Here is a 20,554-nt window from a genome sequence, read left to right as displayed (position 1 = left end):
AACGAATTTTATAAAATATATTATGATAAAACTATACTAACAGACCGAACGATTAGTCATAATAGACCGAATATAGTTTTACATGACAAAATTAAAAAAAATAACTTTAATCCTAAATAAATAAATTTAACGTCCATTTTCGTGTTCTGTGAAAGTCCTATTCAAGTTCCGTTACTATATAATTTTAGGTGTGTTGCTTGATTGAACTGAAATAATAACAGAACTTGAAAAAACCTTTCACAGAACTTTTATTTTTTAAAATTTATATATATATATATATTTTTTAAATTTATTTATTTCATCAAAAAAATTACAAAATATATAATTAGTAAGTAAAATACCTATATGTAAGTTAGTAACAATAATATCGTTGAAAACATAATGTTACAATAATAGAGCAGTTTCTAATGGAAGAAAAAGTAAATATGTATTTAAGAGTGTTATATAGATATGGCGTAATGTAATATAATTAAAGTTGTGCATAACCTGCCTCACTAGGCGAACCTGTGTTGAGGCAGATTTTGAAGGATATTATTTCCCGCATTTTTTCTATGGTTTTCTTATAAATGTTTAATATAGGTTCCCATACAGCAATACATTATTTTAGGTTACTTGAATTTGAAGAATTGTTCAAATTTTAACGTTCTGTTTCGGGTTCTGTGAAAGTCCTATTCAAGTTCTGTTATTATATCATTAAAGGCTAGTTGCTTGACTATAACTGAAATAAAAGCAGAACATGAAAAAACTTTTCACACAACTTGAAATTAACTTTGATATTTGAGGAATTGTTCAAATTCTCCCAAAGAACCCGTCCTAAGTTTTTAGGAAAGAAACGTGAAAATAATAAGGGTTAACTCAGTATAGTCTGTTCCATTACTTTATTTTGGCCGGACTTCATTTAAACTTTTTACAAAGTTTCAAGAATTCATGAATTTTGTCATTTTCATCAATATCTATTCTACCTGTATTATTCTTCTTCTTTCGTATGGTGGGGGGGTCAGAGGGGGACATCTAGGTCTGCGATCCATTCTAGGTCCTCAGGCGTCGCCATGTGAACATCATCAGTCCCGCCGGGGAATGAATGGGGCGGGCATTCGTTGACCACATGTTCGGTGGTCTGCACTGCACCACATTCACACATCGCCGACTTTTTATACTGTATTATATAGGTAGTTTTGAATTGAACCATTTGTGGAATATTCCGTGTAAATTCGAATTTATATGATTTTTTTTTTATAAATACAATTCTCAATTCGGTTACTTCATTTTTTTATTAATTTGTTTAGTCGTTATAATGAATAGTTGATTTGTTATATTATGGAGTACAAGAGAATTATTATTAGAAATGTTAAATAAACTTTCAATGCCAAGAACTTCGCGAATTCAAGCAATAATAAATTCGTTGAGTGGTACGATCATTTACCAGTTGGTACTCTCTTGATTTTTCACAGTAATTCTAGTACAAAAATCATACTGTGAAAGTGGTGGGGCTCAAATGAGAACTTATTTCGCGCTGTATTCTATAGATGTCGCTCTCGTGTAGAAAAATTAATTGGTTTACGAAGTATTTGAATCGTATAATTTTGTTACCATGAACGTTAGAGAAAATTGGGTGAAACTACTTAACCCTTTTCCTATCGGAGGTTGGCTATCATCGGGAAATTATTCACCCTTGCCGACTGAACTACCGTAACCGTTATTTTGTTTTCGTTAAAATCTGTTTGTTTTTCTACAATTGCGTGCCTTTACCTCAAAACATCCCTTAATACTAATAATGAGTGTCACCGTACAGCTGCCCACATAAATTATAAAAATTTTGGTTTTTAATATTTAACAATATTTTTATTTAATTTAAAAAAAAAACCACTCTGCTGTGTCATTATTATTACGCGTGACAGCTGTTTCGCCTTCGGAAGGCATTGTCAAACTGTGGTGAAGCCAGTTATAGACGATCTATTTTATCTTACTTCTATATACATAGGTATATTTAATGAAAATCAAAATGCTTTAAATTTCTTATAATGTATTCGGATTGCGAAATAGCTGTCACGCGTGATAATAATAATTTAATGGCAAAAGTTGTATAAGAACTGTTTTTAGTAATGAAATAATAAAACTTTAAATAAGAGTTCTACACATTTGATAAAAAAAAAAACAAAATATATGTATAAATTTTATTAAAGTAGAAAAATACATTGAAAACTCTCGTAGCTTATTAATGAGATAATTACGTACTTACAATGTTTGTTTCTCTCGGTTTATTTGAATTACGCTTCTTCCGTCTATTGAAAATCAATGAATGATTATTTAAGCCTTGATCTGTCTCTTGATCCAGTCCATATAAGCCCAGACCTTTGTGTAGACCCCGGGAACATTAGCTAAAGCGCAAGGCGTAGGACCGAAGCTGACCACGCCGTGCAGGGTCCACTGCAGACTCTCCGCTGCCATCAGCGGCCCGCCCGAGTCTCCCCTGCAAGAGTCCTTGCCCACCTCCCCTCCGGCGCACATCTGCCTGTCCCAGAGCTCGGCCCGCAGTCGGGGGTTGTTGTAGGCCACCTGGCAGGTGGACAGCGGCACAAGCGGGATCTGGAGGTGAAGCTTCACGTTGCTGGACTTGCCGGTTTCAGTGGCTCCCCAACCGGCGACTATGGCTTGGATGTTGCTCTGCTGGGTTATGTCGGAGGTCGGCAAGCAAATTGGACGGATGAAGTCTGCAATACGATAGTTACATTATATTACGGGCTAAAATACGAGGGAAATGGTATTTAAAATGGAATGCAAAATGTACATTTTCAGGGGGTTGGGTAGATACGATGGAACACCCCATAACGTAACGTACATTCATATTTTGGCTCGTACATACTATTCTGTTATTACGATTATTTAAAAGATCTGACTCAAGTGCCACAAGTCAAAGTTAAGTGCATTACATATACTCTCCTTAGATTCCTTTCTTCAACAACTCGCTCCTTTTTTCTAGCAAATCTCTTTTACCCTCTTGGTTCAGTGGTCCCTCTGTTTTACCGATAGTTCAGGATAAAGTCCAAAAAATCAATATTGTAGTAATAATAATTAAAAATATCACATTAATTACACCAGCGTGATTGAAAATTGAAACCCGAATATGGCTTGTGCTAGCCTAAATATTGATACGTTTAGAAGGACCATTATTTTTCATGATATTAATAATTTTCCTCCTAATTTGTACATTGAATACGTACAAGTGTAAGGAGCGTCAGAGGCCAATCTCAGCATGGCGATGTCGTTCTTCTGACTACCGGTGGAGGGCTGGTAATTCGGGTGGGCGATGATGGTCTCTATGGCGATGGTGACGGGTTCGTCATTGCAGTCCTCCCCGCCGGCGATCATCACGCAATCCTTGAGGGTTCTCTTGTCGTACTCGCCCAATCTCACGTTGATCCTGGAATGAGACGATATGAAATATTAAAATGTATGGTTCCATGACAAAACAGAACAGTTATAAAACAACATTGAAGAACAGTATGGAAAGGGAAAAAAACACACATAACCTAGCCTAAACCAACCTAACCTAATTGATATGCCATAGTCTCACTGGCATCTCTTGTCAGTGGGGAACAGTTAAGACTCTTATTTTTTCTTTCTTTAATGCTATCGCGCTCCTTCTAACATTCGTATTCCCATATTTCTCTTTCAAACTATCTTCTTCTTTTTGAACGCTTATGCTTAGCCTTAATGAGAACGGTTGCGCGGCCTTTTTTAACACAACCTAAATTTGTATTTGAGGCCACAATACTTAAAAACACTGAAAAAAAATTTGAATCCAAAGGTTTAGCAAATTTCTAGTTTGGATATGTGCTATTTTATTTAGTTGTTTTTTATATATTGCAATATGGGCCATAAAAAATATAAATTTTCGGTGATTTTAGAGACAACTTTGGAGTTTTTTAAGAATTAATTGTAAATAAAAGAAGAATCTTTCCGTACTTTAAGAGTTAATATAATGACAAATAAAATAAAACAGTAAAAACAGCGTTTTTTCTGGTAGAAATTTCAATTTATACCCTACAAATTTGTGTTTTAACTTAAATCGGTCGTTTGTGATTTAAATTTACATACATGAAAATGTGTTTTTAGACATGTGTCAGGGTGTTTGTAAGAAAACAGTCTGTCAGCTTATAGTAAAAAACATAGTACAGGAAAATTGTATCACAAAGTAAAGTAATTTAGAGTTTAAAAAATGATCAGTAACGTTCTCACTAAACACTTAGCGTAATAACCTCAACAGAGGACCCGTGGTCTCTTAGTTGGGTTGAGGTTTTCCCGACAAGTAATGTCCCCGAGGGAGCTGTTACTTGAATTCCCAAGGAGGACCCGGGGGATTCTCTCGATTTGGTACTGGGGAGGGTTTAACTGGGCAATGACCACTAGGATTCTGTTACTTAGTTTAACCAGGAGACTGGATACTCTGATTTGATATAGGCCTGCACGGTGTTATATACCCTTTGGGGCAGGGTAGTGCCAGCCGATGACGGAGGGGTGGGGGTAACTCCGCTAATGGGGTTTCTTCCTGTACGGGTGGTGAGCTGAAAGTTGCCGAGCGAAAAGGCGCTATGCGTGTGAGGGAGAAAGTATTCGGATCCGTGCATCGGACCAAATACCACGCACTACAAACATCTTTATTTTTTATTTTATATTTCATCATACTTGTTGAGTAAACAGAGCAAAATTATTTTTTTTAAGAATCGTCATTATTTCACACATAATTGCCAAAGTTTCCTCTAAAATCACGAAAAATGTAAATCTTTATTGGCCTCTATTTTATAATTTAAAATACAAATAAATAAAGTAGCACATATCTGTACTAGATATTTGCTATACCTTTCGATTAACAAAAATAATTTTCAGTTTTGCTGGGTAATTTGACCTCAAATCCAAATTTAAGTTTTGTATGAAAATGGCCGAGCAGCCGTTCTCCTTAAGTCTACCACTATCGTAAAAAGATTTTTTTGAATCATGTTACTCACGGTGTTCCAAGCTGCGTGAGCACGTCCCCGAACACGCAGTGCCCGGCTGTGATGACGTAGCGCGTGCTGATGAGCGCCGCGCCGCATCCAAGCGAGATGGTGTTGCGGGGCGTTTGGTACTCGACCAGACCCATCCACGGGTATTGGTCCAGCTCGGTCTCGTTGCCTCCCACGATCCTAACCTCCCCGGCCTCAATGCCGCACTGGTCGGGGGCGGGTAGCAGGGCGGACACGTCGGGAGCTGGACCGGTTGGCTCCTGCAAATAAATATTAATCAACATGCAAATATTAAACCTTCACAGAGCATTTAGATTCCAAACATTTTTTTTATTATTATTATTCCGTGTTGCTTCTTTAGCCAACATTTCGGACAGAAGTACAATGTCCATTTGACTAAAGAAGAAGGAAGCGCATCACTGCATAAAAGCTCAAAAATAAATCACGATAATACATTTGGCCCTGAAAATCACATCATATCCAGCAATAATTATGAAGCATTTTTTTGGAGTAAAAAAGAGGTACACTTGCAACATTTTGCACAGATGACTAATTTTTCTTCTTACTATGGTGGGAGATACTTTATGGAGGTCAGTCAAAGTGAGATACTTTTTTTTAGATTAACTCCACACAGAAGGCCCATATCTCTTCTTCGGGGACGTGTTGAGGAGACGAAAGAGTGAACATGGGTCTTTAGGGGACCCTTGTTGTAGGAGGGAGGAAAAGCAGATGCCGGCAAATCGTTCCACATCCGAGCTTTAGTTATTCATTATTATGGGAAACTAATGAAGGGCACATTTCTTCTACGATGTGTTCCGTTGTTTGAATATGCCCATATGCATACAATTCAGAATTATTTATGCATCGTAATATACACACAAGTTTAGTGAGGTTCACATCTTCCAAGGGAGAGAATATTCTGGCGTTTTACGTCCGAAGTCTGCCACTGTGTTTTCCAGGACTCTTCGGGAAGTGTCGTGATGGCAGCTTAAAAGATGTTTTAAAATAATCTTTGACGTGTTGCCTTTGGCGTTGGATGCATTGGGAAAGGTCCTTATCCCCAATGAGGAGACCCGAAAAGCAATTAAGGCCGATGCCAAACGTAATGATTATCACGCTTAGATTGTTTGGGCATATACAGCGGATGAACGAAGAAAAAGTGTAAGGATAATATATTATTATGACGGGGACGTTAATGGTAGAAGTCAGGGACGCTCTAAGAAGACATGACACGATCAAGTGAATCAAACAGTTGAGTCGGGTCACCATAAAAGAGTCAGAATGACATGATATATTATGAATTCGAATGAGAATGAAGCAAGGAGTGTGTGGCTTCCTCTTTTTTAACACTGCAAAGTTGGGGAAGTATTAGGGTCTTCAGATCTGGCCACCAAAGACATTTCAAGTAAGGTTTCGATTCTGAACGGTGCTCCTATAAAATTCGATACTGAGAGTATCTTCCACTCTGCAACGTACACTATACAAGGTGTCCGGGGGCAAAGTGCACAATCTTTGGGAGGTGATTCTACATTATAGTAGAAGTCAAAAAGCAAAAGAACTTTTTTCGAAATTTCGTTGTTTTTTCACATACAAAATATTTTTCCGTAGAAGAATATTATTTTCTCCATACAAACAATTCAACTTTTATACATTGAAACTACCTTAAAACGTATAAATTTCGAAAAAGTCATCAATATTTTTTACTTGCACTATCATGTATAAGTCACTTCCGAATTTTGTGCAATTTACCCCCGGACACCCCATATATTATTTTAAATGATTAAATTGAAATAAACCTAAAAAATTTGGCACCGCGACCTCAGAATTGCTAGTTCTAGTCTAGAGGCGTGATGTTAATTTAGTTCTCACCGATTCTGTTGTCGCTTCGGAACCACCGCCGGTGCCTTGGCCGCAGCAGACGTTGTACCTCGCCGGGCCCTGGCACGTGGATCTGCGCAGGTACTGCACGGTCGCTGTGGGCAGCGGCTTGGGCCCGTTGAACAGTGCCTTGAGGTTGGGGCAGCTGTCGAGGCTGATGCACGTGCCGCGCGTGTTGTCGGCCGTGGTGCAGCTCGGCCCGCTGGAGGGCGGAGGCGGTGCGGGACAGCACAATCTGATTGCTGACAACCAACAAATATATTAGGTGCAAGTAAAACAAAGACTAGACAAAACAGAACATGGATGAAAAGTGACGAAAAATAACAAAGCAACCAATCTACACCAACTCAACCTTACCTATTACTATTAGTATTTTTTTAAATGTGAAACAGTACAAGATTCCTAACTGTCTGGAGACAGTGGGACTGTGACATCCCCTATAGGGGTATGTATTGAAGGTAATGGGGAGGGGAAGGAGATTGGGGAGAGGAAGGAGATGGGGGAGAGGAAGGGGATGGGGGGAGAGGAAGGTGGGGAAGTACCTGGCCATTCGGATCTGGTCACCAAACACGGCCAAAGCCATTTCAAGCAACGTTTCATTTCTGAATGCTGGTCTTGCACCAGGGCGATACTGAGAGTATCTTCCATTCTGGAAAGTGTACTTTATACTATTTTAAATTAGTAAATTGTGAAATAACACAAATTAATCAAATAAAATTTACTTGGGCACGCTTTGGTTTGAACCCGCTACCTCTGGCTTGCTAGTCTAGAGCCTTACCCCTCGACCACGGAGGCGGAGTATTGTTTTGTTAATAAAACGGAGATGTTTTATACAATTCCCGGAAAACTCAGGCCATGGCCCCATTGTGAAACCTCCATTTTACCTCATTCCTTTGACAGCAACCCGCCCCCTTTGATAAAGTTCCCCAGGGTTGTCATTGGATATTCGGCTGTCGCAGTGTGCCTTTTCAGGTAGCTGAGCCTTGTTCCCACCAGGGCGGGACATTGGCACCATAGGTGAGTTGAAATCTATTTATCCTCTTCACATTTACTGCATCTATATTAGTGTTAGAAGTTTACGGTTAGTGGTACTACCAGTTCCCTCAGTGAGTGCACTGTCCAATTGAGTATTTTGCTTAATCGTTTAGTGTCTGGTTTGTTCATGAGTAGATATTGGATTGTCTCATTCCGGGTGCTCTCTTCCTTCCAGTGTTTGGATTTTAACCACTTTTCAATATGTACATACACTCGTCATCACAAAAATCGCACCTATTGCAAAATCTAATGAGACAATAAAGCGATCGTCTCTTTTGGATGTGCAGCGTTATCCCCCTGATACACGCCTCCGGATGAAGCCACCAGTCTCGTAAAACCGTTGAAAAACCCGTCGAACGGCTTAAGTTTAGTTGCCGCTGATTACAGTTGTGCCACTACTTCAGCGGCTTGGTAGCAGCAGTGTCCATTTTAAAAGGTTGTTTTCAAGCGCTAATTATGTAAGTTGTGTCCTCTTCAACGTTCGGATGATGAATGTTCTACAAGTTTCTCGAAGAAAATAAAATCCTGTCAAAAAACCAATACGGCTTCCGCAAAGGTCTTAGTGCATCAGATGCAATTGCAGCTTTTACTAAATTAATTTCTGATAACCTCGATAAAAGTCGCAAGCCCCTCGCTGTATTCTTGGATCTGGCTAAAGCCTTTGACACTGTATCTCACCACATACTTTTGAAAAAACTCTCACAGATAGGAATAAAAGGTGTTCCTCTTAAATGGTTTGAGAGCTATCTAACAAATAGGTCCCAGTCAACTATTATTAACTCCGCTAAAGAGTATAGAAGTACAAGTTTGCCAATCACATATGGCGTGCCCCAAGGCAGTGTGTTGGGCCCACTTCTGTTTCTAATATACATTAACTCGTTATGCAATTTGGATACTGGTGGCACTATAATATCTTTTGCCGATGATACGGTTATAATATTTGCAGATGAAAATTTGAATTCAACATTTGAAAAAGCAAATCATGGTATAAATGAAATAAAACACTGGTTAGATTCCAACCTCCTCACTCTAAATATTGAGAAAACTAAATACTTACTTTTTTCCATACGCAAACCTAATCTCCCTCAAAACTATCATAAACTTACCATACATTCATGTTCACAGAAAGTCAACATGGCTACATCACCTCACAAAAATTGTTCATGCGATAACCTTATAATATCAAACGAAATTAAGTACTTGGGGGTCATTATAGACAATCAACTGCGATGGGAGGCCCATATAAATTCTACAACAAAAAGGCTTCGCAAATTATGCTACATTTTCTACTCTCTCAGATCTATCCTTAACCTACAAACACTAAGATGTGTATACTTTGCACTTTTTCAATCAATTACTACATATGGTATAGTGGGATGGGGAGGTTGTGCAAAAACGATTCTTCATCCCATGGTTTTAATTCAAAAACTGTTACTAAGGATAATATTCAAATGTAAGCCAACAAACCCATCAGAACCACTTTTTAGAAAACTCAGAATATTAGATATTCGACAATTATATGTTAAGACCATTCTCATATACATACGGAAAAATGACTTGGTGAATAAAACACAACAAAAAATTAACACCCGTTACTCGTCACACCTAAATTGTAAAATTCCCCAAACGAAAACAGCTTTCGCCCAGCGGCAGTTTTCTTATATTGCTCCCAAAATATTCAACTCGCTGAGTATTGATATCAGAAAATCAAAAACTCACAATTTGTATGTCATAAGTGTTCAAAATTGGTTATTTATAAAGGGAAGGAACTTTTTCAAGGAATGCCTGCCATCATTAAATTAAATTAAGCTCATTTTCTTTTCTTTATTAGTCATTTTTGTTTTTTCATTCAATTCTGTAAAGAAAAAAGTTTAATAATTAATTAATTAATCTTTATTTTCATTATTTCAATAAGTTCATTTTCATAATTTCTACTTTATTTTCATTATTTTAACAAGTAAAGTAACCTATTTATTTGCTGATTGTGTTCATTTTATCTCATTAATATCAACAGTTTAAAATACGGTTGATGTACACTTGAGCAATCTACTGAACTGGGAACCAGTAAAAGTGTCACCTATTATACACATACATTGCATGTAAAAAAAAATACTTAGATTAACAAGTTATCAAATATTACATTTATATAATTATATAAACCTATGTATATAAATTTCGACTACCATAATACGGGCGTGTGTCTAGTGTGGTAGTCGAAAAGCATGTAAAAACTGTACACATTAATATTTCATGAATAAAGAAAAAAAAAAAAAAAAAAAAAAAAATGACCTATATTTAACTTCAACTGCTCCTTTTATAGCCCTTGAAGATGACACAAGTTGTTGTACCTGTTAAGAGGATATGCGCAACATTTTTAACGTCCCGTACTCGTAAAATTTGTATCGTTCATGAAATGAAACTATTGTCTGATAAAGAGGTCGTTAAATGTACTTTCAATTGGTATCAATATTGTTTGGATTCGGTGTATTGGCTCGGGGAAACTTACGCCTGGAACCTATTTTTGTGACGCTGAGTGTATTAGTGTTAGCAGTGTCCCGTTAGTAGTCCTACCGGTTCCATCAGTGAGTGCACTATTCATATTGAGTAATTGCCTGAATCTTTTAGGGTATGGTCCATTTATGAGTAGGTACTTTGGATTGTCTCATTCCAGACGCCCTCTCCTATTTTTCCAGTGCTGGTATTTTACCAACCTTTCAAGTACCTGCGTAGTTTGGTGTTTCAAGATTCTACCTATTATCATCTCTGTTTTATCCGGTTACCCAAGAATATGTTATATCACAATTTTTATACCTTTTTCGTGCTTTCGGAGTGTCAGACCCCAGAGCCTATAATAACTGTCACGAGTTATATTAACTGCCTCGCTGTTAGTAGTAGTAAGTATTATTATTGTTTTGTGTTGTGTTACTTGCGCCGCTGCCTCCGCACTGCGAGTTCCTCAGCAGTTGGGTCTGCGCCGCGGTGCGCTGCCTGTTCTGCAGGATGGCCAGGAGACTTGGGCATTGTGCCACCGCTATGCAGGAGCCGGCCTGGTTGTTTGGCGTCGTGCACGCGCCATTCTCTGAAAACATCAATTTAATTTTATGTATAATGTACACAACTTTCAGGGGTTGAAATAAATGAAATTAGAAATACTAAATAAATAGACGGAGAAAAAAGTGTATTGCTAATTTACTAAGAATCTCTTCAAATTATTGGCAATCCGGTTGAAAATGGGATTGCAGGACCTTAGCGAATGAGCGGCGAGGTTTTAAGTTCTTTGCAAAATGCCTTGAAGTCGAATTCTCTCTAATCTCTGGAGATAACGGGTTTGAACTTCAATTTTAGAAGATCGAATGTGACGAGACGATGATCCGATAGTCCAAAGTCAGTAACGTGAATTCTATTCGGGTGATACCCGACTCGGGAAATTATAACATCAAGTGTACCTCCTGCATCATGAGTAGCTGAGTTCACCCACTGCTCGCAGATGAAATCACACAGGATTTTGGTGAATTTTTTGGACATGTGATCAGTTTTCTCTTGCAAGTATATATTTATATCTCCTATAATAATAACATCGCAATTGTAGTTGGATGTTCATTCTAGGAGAGACCTGAATTCATTAAAGAAATTAGCAGTCGTTGCGCAAGACCCGGGATGGTAGATGGAGATTATGACGAGGGATGCACCATTGGCAGAAGCCTTGCAACTGACGAACTCGAAAGTGGTATACACCGACGTATCCCTATACTGTCTAAGCGAATACCATTTTGCGCTACAATTGCAACTCCGCCGAGATTTGTAAAATTAATATTGGTTGTATCAGTTTTAATTGGCCTTGCAGCTTCATATACCGAGAACCCGCTTGATCGAAGGGTTTTGATTGACTGGGAGTCTGCATTTTCGTGCCAAGTCTCCTATAGCGCCAAAATGTGAATACTTTTGTGACGTATCAGATCCTCAATATCATCTTGTTTGTTTTGCGATGGATCGCGCATTCCAGGCGGCAACCGTTAGAAATTTGGGCGGACGAGCATTCCTGGTTTGTGCTAACCGTAGGATTTTGACTAGCTTAACCTTCCTCCCGACAAAACACCCTCGTTTTCTTCCCTTACGTCGGGAAAATAGCACACTATTGTTATTGTCATTATCACCATGGTTGTTGTTATTATCACTATTATTATTGTTTATTACTGGTAAGGGTCGTAAAGCACACAATTCGTACAAAGTATATCTTATCACGATTGACCCTTACGACCCATTTCGAAAGTTCATCCAAAAAATAAAACGTAACCTTATATCGGTCATCGCTCCATTTCAGCAGAAAACATGTGACATGCATCTGTGAGCTCACACTGCACCATTCAACAAACTATGTCTGCTAAAAGTTTTGAATAAATCTTTTACTTTCAACATTTGAAAATGTCATATCTATTAGAATTTACACTATACAATTATTTAAACATAATAAACACATAATTTGGCATATTTCACTTATAAGGACGCACTTTAAGAACACTAGTATAAGAACTACCCTTTCAGGAGAATTAAAATCTGGGGGCTTATATACATACGTGTCTGCATCTTCTAAGAGCGCACACTAACTTGTTGGTAATCACATTAAAAAATACATATGATTCCATGTTTATACCAATCATTCTAGCTCTATCTTTGTTACTATTCAACAAAGGCCTTCGACTGTAAAGTCCGATATAAAGAATTCATAATATTATCTCACGTTAGGGTACGTATACATTTGCAAACCGAAACGCAAACCGTACCACGAATTACGGGAAAGAAACAAATCAACTGCAAGCGGAGTTTCGCGCCATATGCGGTTGCTTCGTTTCTTTCCCATAAGTTGAGGTTCAGTTCGGCAGTTCGGTTCGCGGATCTATACATATTAGATCGCAAGATGCTTGGGCTTGTGCTTGTTCTTGTGCCTGTGCTTGTGCTTTTGCTTGTGCTTGTGCTTTTGCTTGTGCTTGTGCTTGTGCTTGTGCTTGTGCTTGTGCTTGTGCTTGTGCTTGTGCTTGTGCTTGTGCTTGAGCTTGTGCTTGTACAATTTTCCTTATTTGTTTTTTAAACCTAACCTTACATTATTTTCTATTTGAATAACATTATAAAGTGGCATGGCCCGGTTCATAAGAGATTTTTTCCTTATGTAGAGATAATATAATCTTATGCATCTTGCATTCCTCGGTCCGTTTCCACGCATTTCATGATAAATAATTAAAGTTATTGATAATTTTTCATTTCTTATTTATTCAGATACACTAACAGTGTTATAAATAGTAGGCAATAATTTTAATAGCTACTACAATTTTAGCTTCGAAATTTTCAGATAATTTGTTGTTCAGTATTTCACGGTATCCTTAATTTTTTATGCTTCTTTGTCGATCTTTATAAATTTGCGTCGACGGCATATTGAATCCGTGACCTATTCGTAACAATGACAGGTATCTCAATGCCGCCGAGATCACTTCTCATCTCATATGTATGAAAAATTGTATGAAAAAATTGTTGATTCTGTAGATATAAGATGTAAATTATAACTTATAAAAATGTATATGAAACTAAACTTTAAGCACCTGTTGACAGGCCAATTCAATTGGCTTAGCAGGACTTGTTTGTTGATATGTATTAAGTATTTATTCAAAAAAAAAAAATAAAAAAAAAATCTGCAGTTGCAGTGATGGCTGGACCGATATTGCGAATCTCTTCTCTTCTAGTTATTTGCCAAATTAACCCGTAAAATAAATAGTTATTTTACATATATTTTAAAATTTCTGCAAAAAAAATGGTGTAACTGAGGATTGAATCTTCCTGCCCAGTAACTGGAGTCGACAACCATACGAACCTCGCCAAATGCCGATCGGGTAGGAGCGATATTTTTTTCGTAATTTAACTGCTGTAATAAGTCCGCGTGTGTGTATGTGATTGCCACCAAAATGATAGAATACATCGTCATCGACAACGAGACTATCTGCCGAGTCTCAGCTCGATCGGATGTCGGGGAGTGGGTTAATTTACGCTTCCAAGATTTGCATGAATTCATTACCGAAAACAATAGTGAAATTCAAATAGATGTATTTGAAAGTATCAAGATAATATTGCATTCAATCTCTGAATAAATCAACGAACAAAGGATTGAATTGTAATCATACAATTTTAACCTTTTTTAGCAACCTCATATTTTTTTTCCTTAAGGCCATGCCATACGTAGTAATTCAAAATCATATGTTTTTGGTCTGAAAATTTGGTTGCCTAGAAATGTTTCAGATGCTTTAATTAAATACTGCGAGTAGAATACATCTTGGCCTTTGAAATAATCGAGTATTTTTTAGATAAGTCTTTTTATAAGCCCAGAAAAAAATAATGGATAAGGCCTATGAAAACTGCTTTAAAGTTCAAAATCTCCTACTTACGAACCCATTTTCGGCTATGATTTTATTGTATAATGTGGCAAATAAAGTTATTTATAAAATGATCGAAAAATTTTTTGATATTTATTGTCTGAACATCCACAAAATAAAATAAAAGGCATTTTTTGGCCATGTTTTTTTCTTGCATAAATCAAAACAGGCGGATGGTGTTAAGCGGGAATTTAAACCTTATCGCCATCTACGTAAGGGTTGTTATGGACGTAGTGCATCGCCTAAAACTCGGGTATAACTGTTTAAAGATCTGTCAATAACAAGATTTATGTTACTTTGACGGGTTTACTGGGCAGGACAATAATAATTCACATAGCCACCACTAAGGATCAGAGAGCCTTTTTAATAATAAGGCTGCAGAACGGAGGAGTGTTGGAAAACGTATATTAAGTGGTAGTTCGGTTTGGAGGTTAACACTGCATCATCATTAGGAACCGGTTAGCTCTGCCAGCTAGTCCTCTATCGTTGTTCAAGCAATACTTTTCGCTTATAATGATGTGACTAGAGGGAATGGGATATTTTCATAAACTATGAGTACCTACTGTTAAAGATGTGTGGAATATTTATAGTTCGTTTTTCTAATTCTGATTATCGTTTTAAAAATGGGTATTTTTTAATATTAATATTTTCGTATTATTTTGTGAATGCGCAAATAGCAATTACTGATTTTAAAAACGATCTAATACCGCACACTCCTAAACGGTTAGAACTGGCTACAACGTGACGTAGAAAACGCTACTGGCTGGTAAGACGGCTGTCACCGACGCTAGCCGGCATGACGTCAACAACGTCAATTTAGTCAATTCGTGAGAAATAGTTTGGATGCAGGTGAATTCTCTAGTTGATGTTTTGTATATTCTTGTCAATTGATATCTGTATCTCCTAAAAAAAAAAGCCACAGTCACAAACAAAATAATTGCTCATGTCGTTTTGTGCTGCAAATAAAAAAATGACACACTTTGAATCGTTATAGAAAATTTATTCCTCGACAAAAAAATAAAATAATGCGACCATTCTTTTTTTTTCTTCAATTTTTTCGACATTAAAAAAATGAAAAAAAAACTTTTTAAATACTATCAGGTTATTCGTAACCCGGGAATGTTTTTATCTTTTAAAAAATTATCTTAAAAACTTTTGCATAAACCAGAGTAACGCCGGGGAATTCAGCTAGTTTATTTATACTTATATTAAAAAAAAATGTGTCTGGTTCAAAATAAATTACTGTCTACACACAGACATATGAATATATAGACTAGAAATTAAAGGTGAGGGGTAAAATAAACTGTTGAAGAACGAAGGGGGGTAAAGCTGACTGTTATTCGTCAATAAATCAATCTGACAGTATATAGGCATCTCGCATTATAATATCACCATTTAGTTCTTAAAAGTAAAATCTGCTTTTGAATCAATAGACATTTTTACATGGGAGCGCAAATTACTCGCCACGTTATGAACAAATTTGCGAAGTCCAAATTCGGCAAAAAAAAAATTCTTCTATTTTCAGAGTCGAATATTTTGTTTACGTATTTAGTTAAGACACTTTTATAAGTGTTCATAATTTACTTCCCAGTAACAACGATGCGCACACTTGAGAATCGCTACATTCGACCAATGTTGGCTCGATGTGATAGTATAATATGTTTCTACAACTGATTCATATTATACGACGTGAATAAGCTTAAAATGATGCTTACATATGGAATGTAATACGACAATTGGGTTTATTCTCTTTTTCACATCTATTTTTACAAGTTTTCATATCACAAGCCACTATTTTGCCGTGTTATTTCATAAAATGCCTCGACCATAGCTCGACGCTAGTTCGAACAAGAATGATGACGTCACATTCTCAAATTTCACTTGAGGCCATACGCGAGCACAGCCGGCTCCAATGGAACCGGTATGGGGAGTGGGGATAATACGCTTTTAATCACTTAGGGCAGGTCTACTAATATTCATATGTCTATGTGTCTACATCTGATTTCGAAAAACTTTGCGTAGAAGTCGGACAACACCGTGGACTGGACTTCAGCCAGTTAGGTAATAAAAGTACGATTATGTGAAATGCACACTACATTTCGATGTATGTTTGTTTACCTGATTCGTGTGTAAAATGAATTTAACCTTACATTCCAATGTATGCAAGTGTTTATTTATTGCTTAAAGGGACACTACACCTTATTTACTTATGTTTATTTCAACCAATCAAACGTACATAACACTACAATGTAGGTGCTTACATATTTTTCAAATGTACATAACACTCCAATATAGGTGCTTATATATTTATCAATTTATTTGCTTATGTTTATGTCGATTCTGTAGATAATTGAAATACTAGAAAATTTACAGATTATTACCCCAAAGAGCCAGCCAAGAAACTTTCCTGCAAAGTTATTGTGACATCTCTTAACCCTTCCAGCTCCAGTGTTAATTCAAATTGACATGAAGTTTCTTAATTTTTTTACCGTAACGGTAGCGATTTAGAAAAGTCATGTTTTTGTTTTCTTATAGTTTGTAGTCTTTTCTGTGGCGTCTATTTTTTCCGCTCGGTTGAAATCCTTATTCCCGCCACAACAACGATAAATATTTTGACATTTGCTGATTGTGAGTTTCATCGAATTTCTGCCGTCATTGATTACTTAATTTAAGGTGAGATATCAAAATTTTCTACTCGAATTACAAATATTTTAACGCATTAAGATGCGTTCTATAATAATAACATCAGTTCAATTCACTGTTTACAGTCATTTGCCAGAATATTTCAAATGAATTTAAATGTTCATTCAAATTAACACTGGTAGTGACGGACATGTTTTCTACTAGTATGGCGAATTTTTAAAGATTTATTATCTTAGATTATTTCTTTATTTCTGAATGAATTTTACTTAAAATATTATTTGTTTGTACATTACAGATTATCACTACATTGTAAATGAGAATTTTTGACATGAAACAGTTATTTGTATTACTTTTGTGTTGTTTCTTTTACCTTACTCTTTATAAAATACCCTTTGACATCCAATGTTAATCCAAATTAACATTAGAATAATTTCAAAAAAAAAAAATATATAATTACCAAAAATTTTCAAATAATTTTCTTTAGGTATTATCAAGCATTACATATTTTATATATGTGGAAACAATAATGCGGGTGTGAAAGGGTTAAGGCGTCTACAAACGGCTGGCCTGCCCAGGTCGGTACTAACGTAAGCCACCGCATCGAAAGGCTCAGTTATTCTATCGTGAATTCTCAGCAAAATTAAAATATAAGTAATTAACACTACATTCATTCTGAAGTTCCTCTTTGGCCGCCCACGCAGAAAGCATTGTGGAACTGTAGGTTTAGTTTAACTTGATTCGTATTTCAAAACATATTCCTATTACTTTTAATAATGTATTTGTAAAGCGGAGACGATTTGCGGAAACTTCCCTTGAGCACTCAGGCCATAGGCCGAACGTACTATTTCTCATTTTAATTCCTTTAACAGACAAGGTCCCTTTGACAAAGTTCACCAGGGTTGTCATTGGATATTTGGCTTTCCAGGTAACTGAGCCTTCTTCCCGTCGGGGCGGAACATCGGCACATCGATAACTTGGTCGATGCGTTGGCACTATAGGTAAATTGGAGACCCTTCATCCTCTTCACATTTCCTTCATCTATTGTTGTTTTCCACTGCCAACAGCTGCGTGTGTCTCCTGAGATGACAGTGTCCTATTATCAGTCCTATTAGCAGTAGTTATTAGTAGTCTGTATTGAGTAGCGGCCTACCGTAAATATACGCTATTTTTGAAGAATTATGGGAATCAAAGCTAATTTTTAACACCTTCACTTTTTTAAAAGGAACTTACTGAATGATAGTTAGCACCAGGGCTCAAATGAATAGAAAATTAACGAAATACGCATACATGTATACATATCAAAAATTAATACGGTGCACATCTTAGTGAATATTTAATAACTGCAGAGCCATTAGATTAAAAAATGTGAAAAAGATTTACATTCCGCTGTAGACTGGTATTCGTCTTTTGGATTACCTACCTCCATAATGTTTCTTTCGAGCGAAATCAATAATTGAGGAACGTTAAACTAGCCTGCATTTAAGAATCATGTTCAGCCTAGAGCCTTTCAAACTTTGTGGTGGTACCTTATGATTATTTTTTACGATAACAAACTTTCGTTATTAATCTGTTTTTATATGTGGGATATAGAGTAATTTCTTCACAATTTGATGGAATACTATGTCTTAAATAGTAACGCTTTTTTTTAAATGCAGATCGGTTACCGAATAGTTATTTCTGGAAATTACCTATATGTATTATAAATGTGATGTAAAAAACAACATAAATATCGAATGAAACTCTCATTGGGGTAAGTGTATAACCCCACTTCGGAACGGGGGTGTTAAATGATAAAATAAGTTTGCACTTCTTTTCACCACTTTCATTACCGCCTTGTTGAGATGGCACCAATCTGTGTAACTCTGTTGTGCGGTATTAACATAAATATTCGATTGAGAACCACTTGTTTAGTCACCTTGGTTTTTCCATTTATTATTACGTCTGCAATATTCTGGAAACCACTTTCAAACAAAATGATATTTATTTACATGGATGTATTAAAATTTAAATTGAAAAAAAAACCGATGGTTGCCTACGAGCTATATGTACGAGTAGTTGACCCCAAAATTATGATATTTCTAAGTAAAAACTAACCGTTTATTCTACCCAGTTGCACGAATAAAGATTTTAGGGTTTTGCCTGTAGATTTACACAAACAATAGAATTTATTTCTATGATTCGAAAGCGGATTGAAAAAGAAGTGGGGGACGCCTGAGGACGACATTGCACAAGAGTATTATCAAGAGTCGGTATGACAGAATAGAATGGAGCATAGTATGTATACAGAAAATAGTGTTTGACAAGGCAGAAATGTGTGGCGGTCCATCTTCTCTACATACCACCCCCATAGAGAAATGGCAATGAACCACAGAAGGCAGAGAACAAGCAAACAGGGTGTTAAGCATAGAATAAATAATAATGCTAGAAGTGCCTTCCATACTTATTTGAATGGACACAAATGTTCCAGTTAGCCTAGCCCAGCCCAGCGCTCCGTCTCACTTGTACTCGCCTGACATCGTAGATCGCCATCCCATTTGCATTTCGTAAACGCAGTTTGGTATCGGAAGTTTAAGCCTCAATTAAGCTTATATTTGGATCACGAAACACGCCCACAAGGCGTGTTGTTAACGGACGGAATTCACTGACTGTAACCAGTGATTCCTGACATTATTCGGAGTAAAAATCCTAATGAACATTATTGATGTTCTTTTTTTGAAAAACAGAAAAAATCAGTTCTTAGGTATTTGACAGTTAGGGTCGGGGTGAGAGGTTCGGCGGTTACTCAACGGTTACGCTAAGTGACCAGCGATGACAGGTGGAGGTTTTTTTTTCTTTGTTAATATTAAAAAAGCACAGAATTCCAAAATTTCATTCACATTTTTTACTCCACATAATGTCAGGGAATCGCTGGTTAGAGTAAGTCAAGTAAGTTCCTTAACACCCCTTGTATAGATTTCATTTTGCAATATTAAAATACATATTTCAATTGCGATATCTCAAAACTGTCCCATCGTACGTTACCAACTTAGCTTAGCACCCCTCAAATACAGCTTGACAGTGTAAACTTTACAGTCGGTGGCCTCACAAGTGTAGAATATAATTGGAAGAAAAGTTCGTTAGTTCTTCCTTTGGCCACCCGAAAAATGAACCTTATCAAGTTGTAACCGTTTTTTCTTATTTTTATTTTGCGTACTTACGTGCATTTACTGTGGAACTGAAGTTAAACACCAAGAAAGCAGTGATGACCCATAGAGATATCATATTGAAGCCGCGACCTTTCGTCTCGATTGGACAGTAATAATATATCTCAAATTAATGATAATAAGTTGATATTATTTTCCTCAATGTTATGAGGCAACACCAACACCACCACGTACTACAAAACAACACCAATAACTCTGGCCTTGCAGCGGCGCAGATATTATTATGAATACTGGTGATGTTGATCCGGGTTTAAGAAACCACTCACGACGGTAAGCGAAGTGAGACTGAAGACTGAACAGGAATTATAGTGGTTTGACCACCACTCTTGGCGGAGTTCTTCTTTTTTGCAGGGTTGTCATTGTAATGACCGAAAAC

The 20,554-nt window shown here is 36.8% G+C and overlaps 2 protein-coding genes across 2 annotated transcripts in view; one reads left to right on the top strand and one right to left on the bottom strand.

Annotated features, from left to right (window-relative positions):
* The window catches only part of mim (missing-in-metastasis), a 341,092-nt gene that overhangs the window by 262,044 nt on the left and 58,494 nt on the right, over nt 1–20,554 (top strand). The window lies entirely within an intron of this gene.
* Nucleotides 2,161–20,458, bottom strand: LOC149411846 (phenoloxidase-activating enzyme-like). Its single transcript, XM_089646507.1, has 6 exons — nt 20,173–20,458; nt 10,843–10,995; nt 6,873–7,123; nt 5,007–5,263; nt 3,222–3,421; nt 2,161–2,711 (listed from the first exon to the last, which is right to left on the bottom strand). The coding sequence occupies exons 1-6, from the start codon at nt 20,234–20,236 to the stop codon at nt 2,308–2,310; spliced, it is 1,329 nt and encodes a 442-aa protein (XP_089502633.1). The 5' UTR covers nt 20,237–20,458; the 3' UTR covers nt 2,161–2,307.

The sequence above is a fragment of the Hesperophylax consimilis genome, chromosome 24, assembly GCF_061612785.1.
Source record: "Hesperophylax consimilis isolate HC1 chromosome 24, BYU_Hcon_1.0, whole genome shotgun sequence".
Taxonomy (NCBI): domain Eukaryota; kingdom Metazoa; phylum Arthropoda; class Insecta; order Trichoptera; family Limnephilidae; genus Hesperophylax; species Hesperophylax consimilis.
This window is presented reverse-complemented; position numbering and strand designations above follow the sequence as displayed.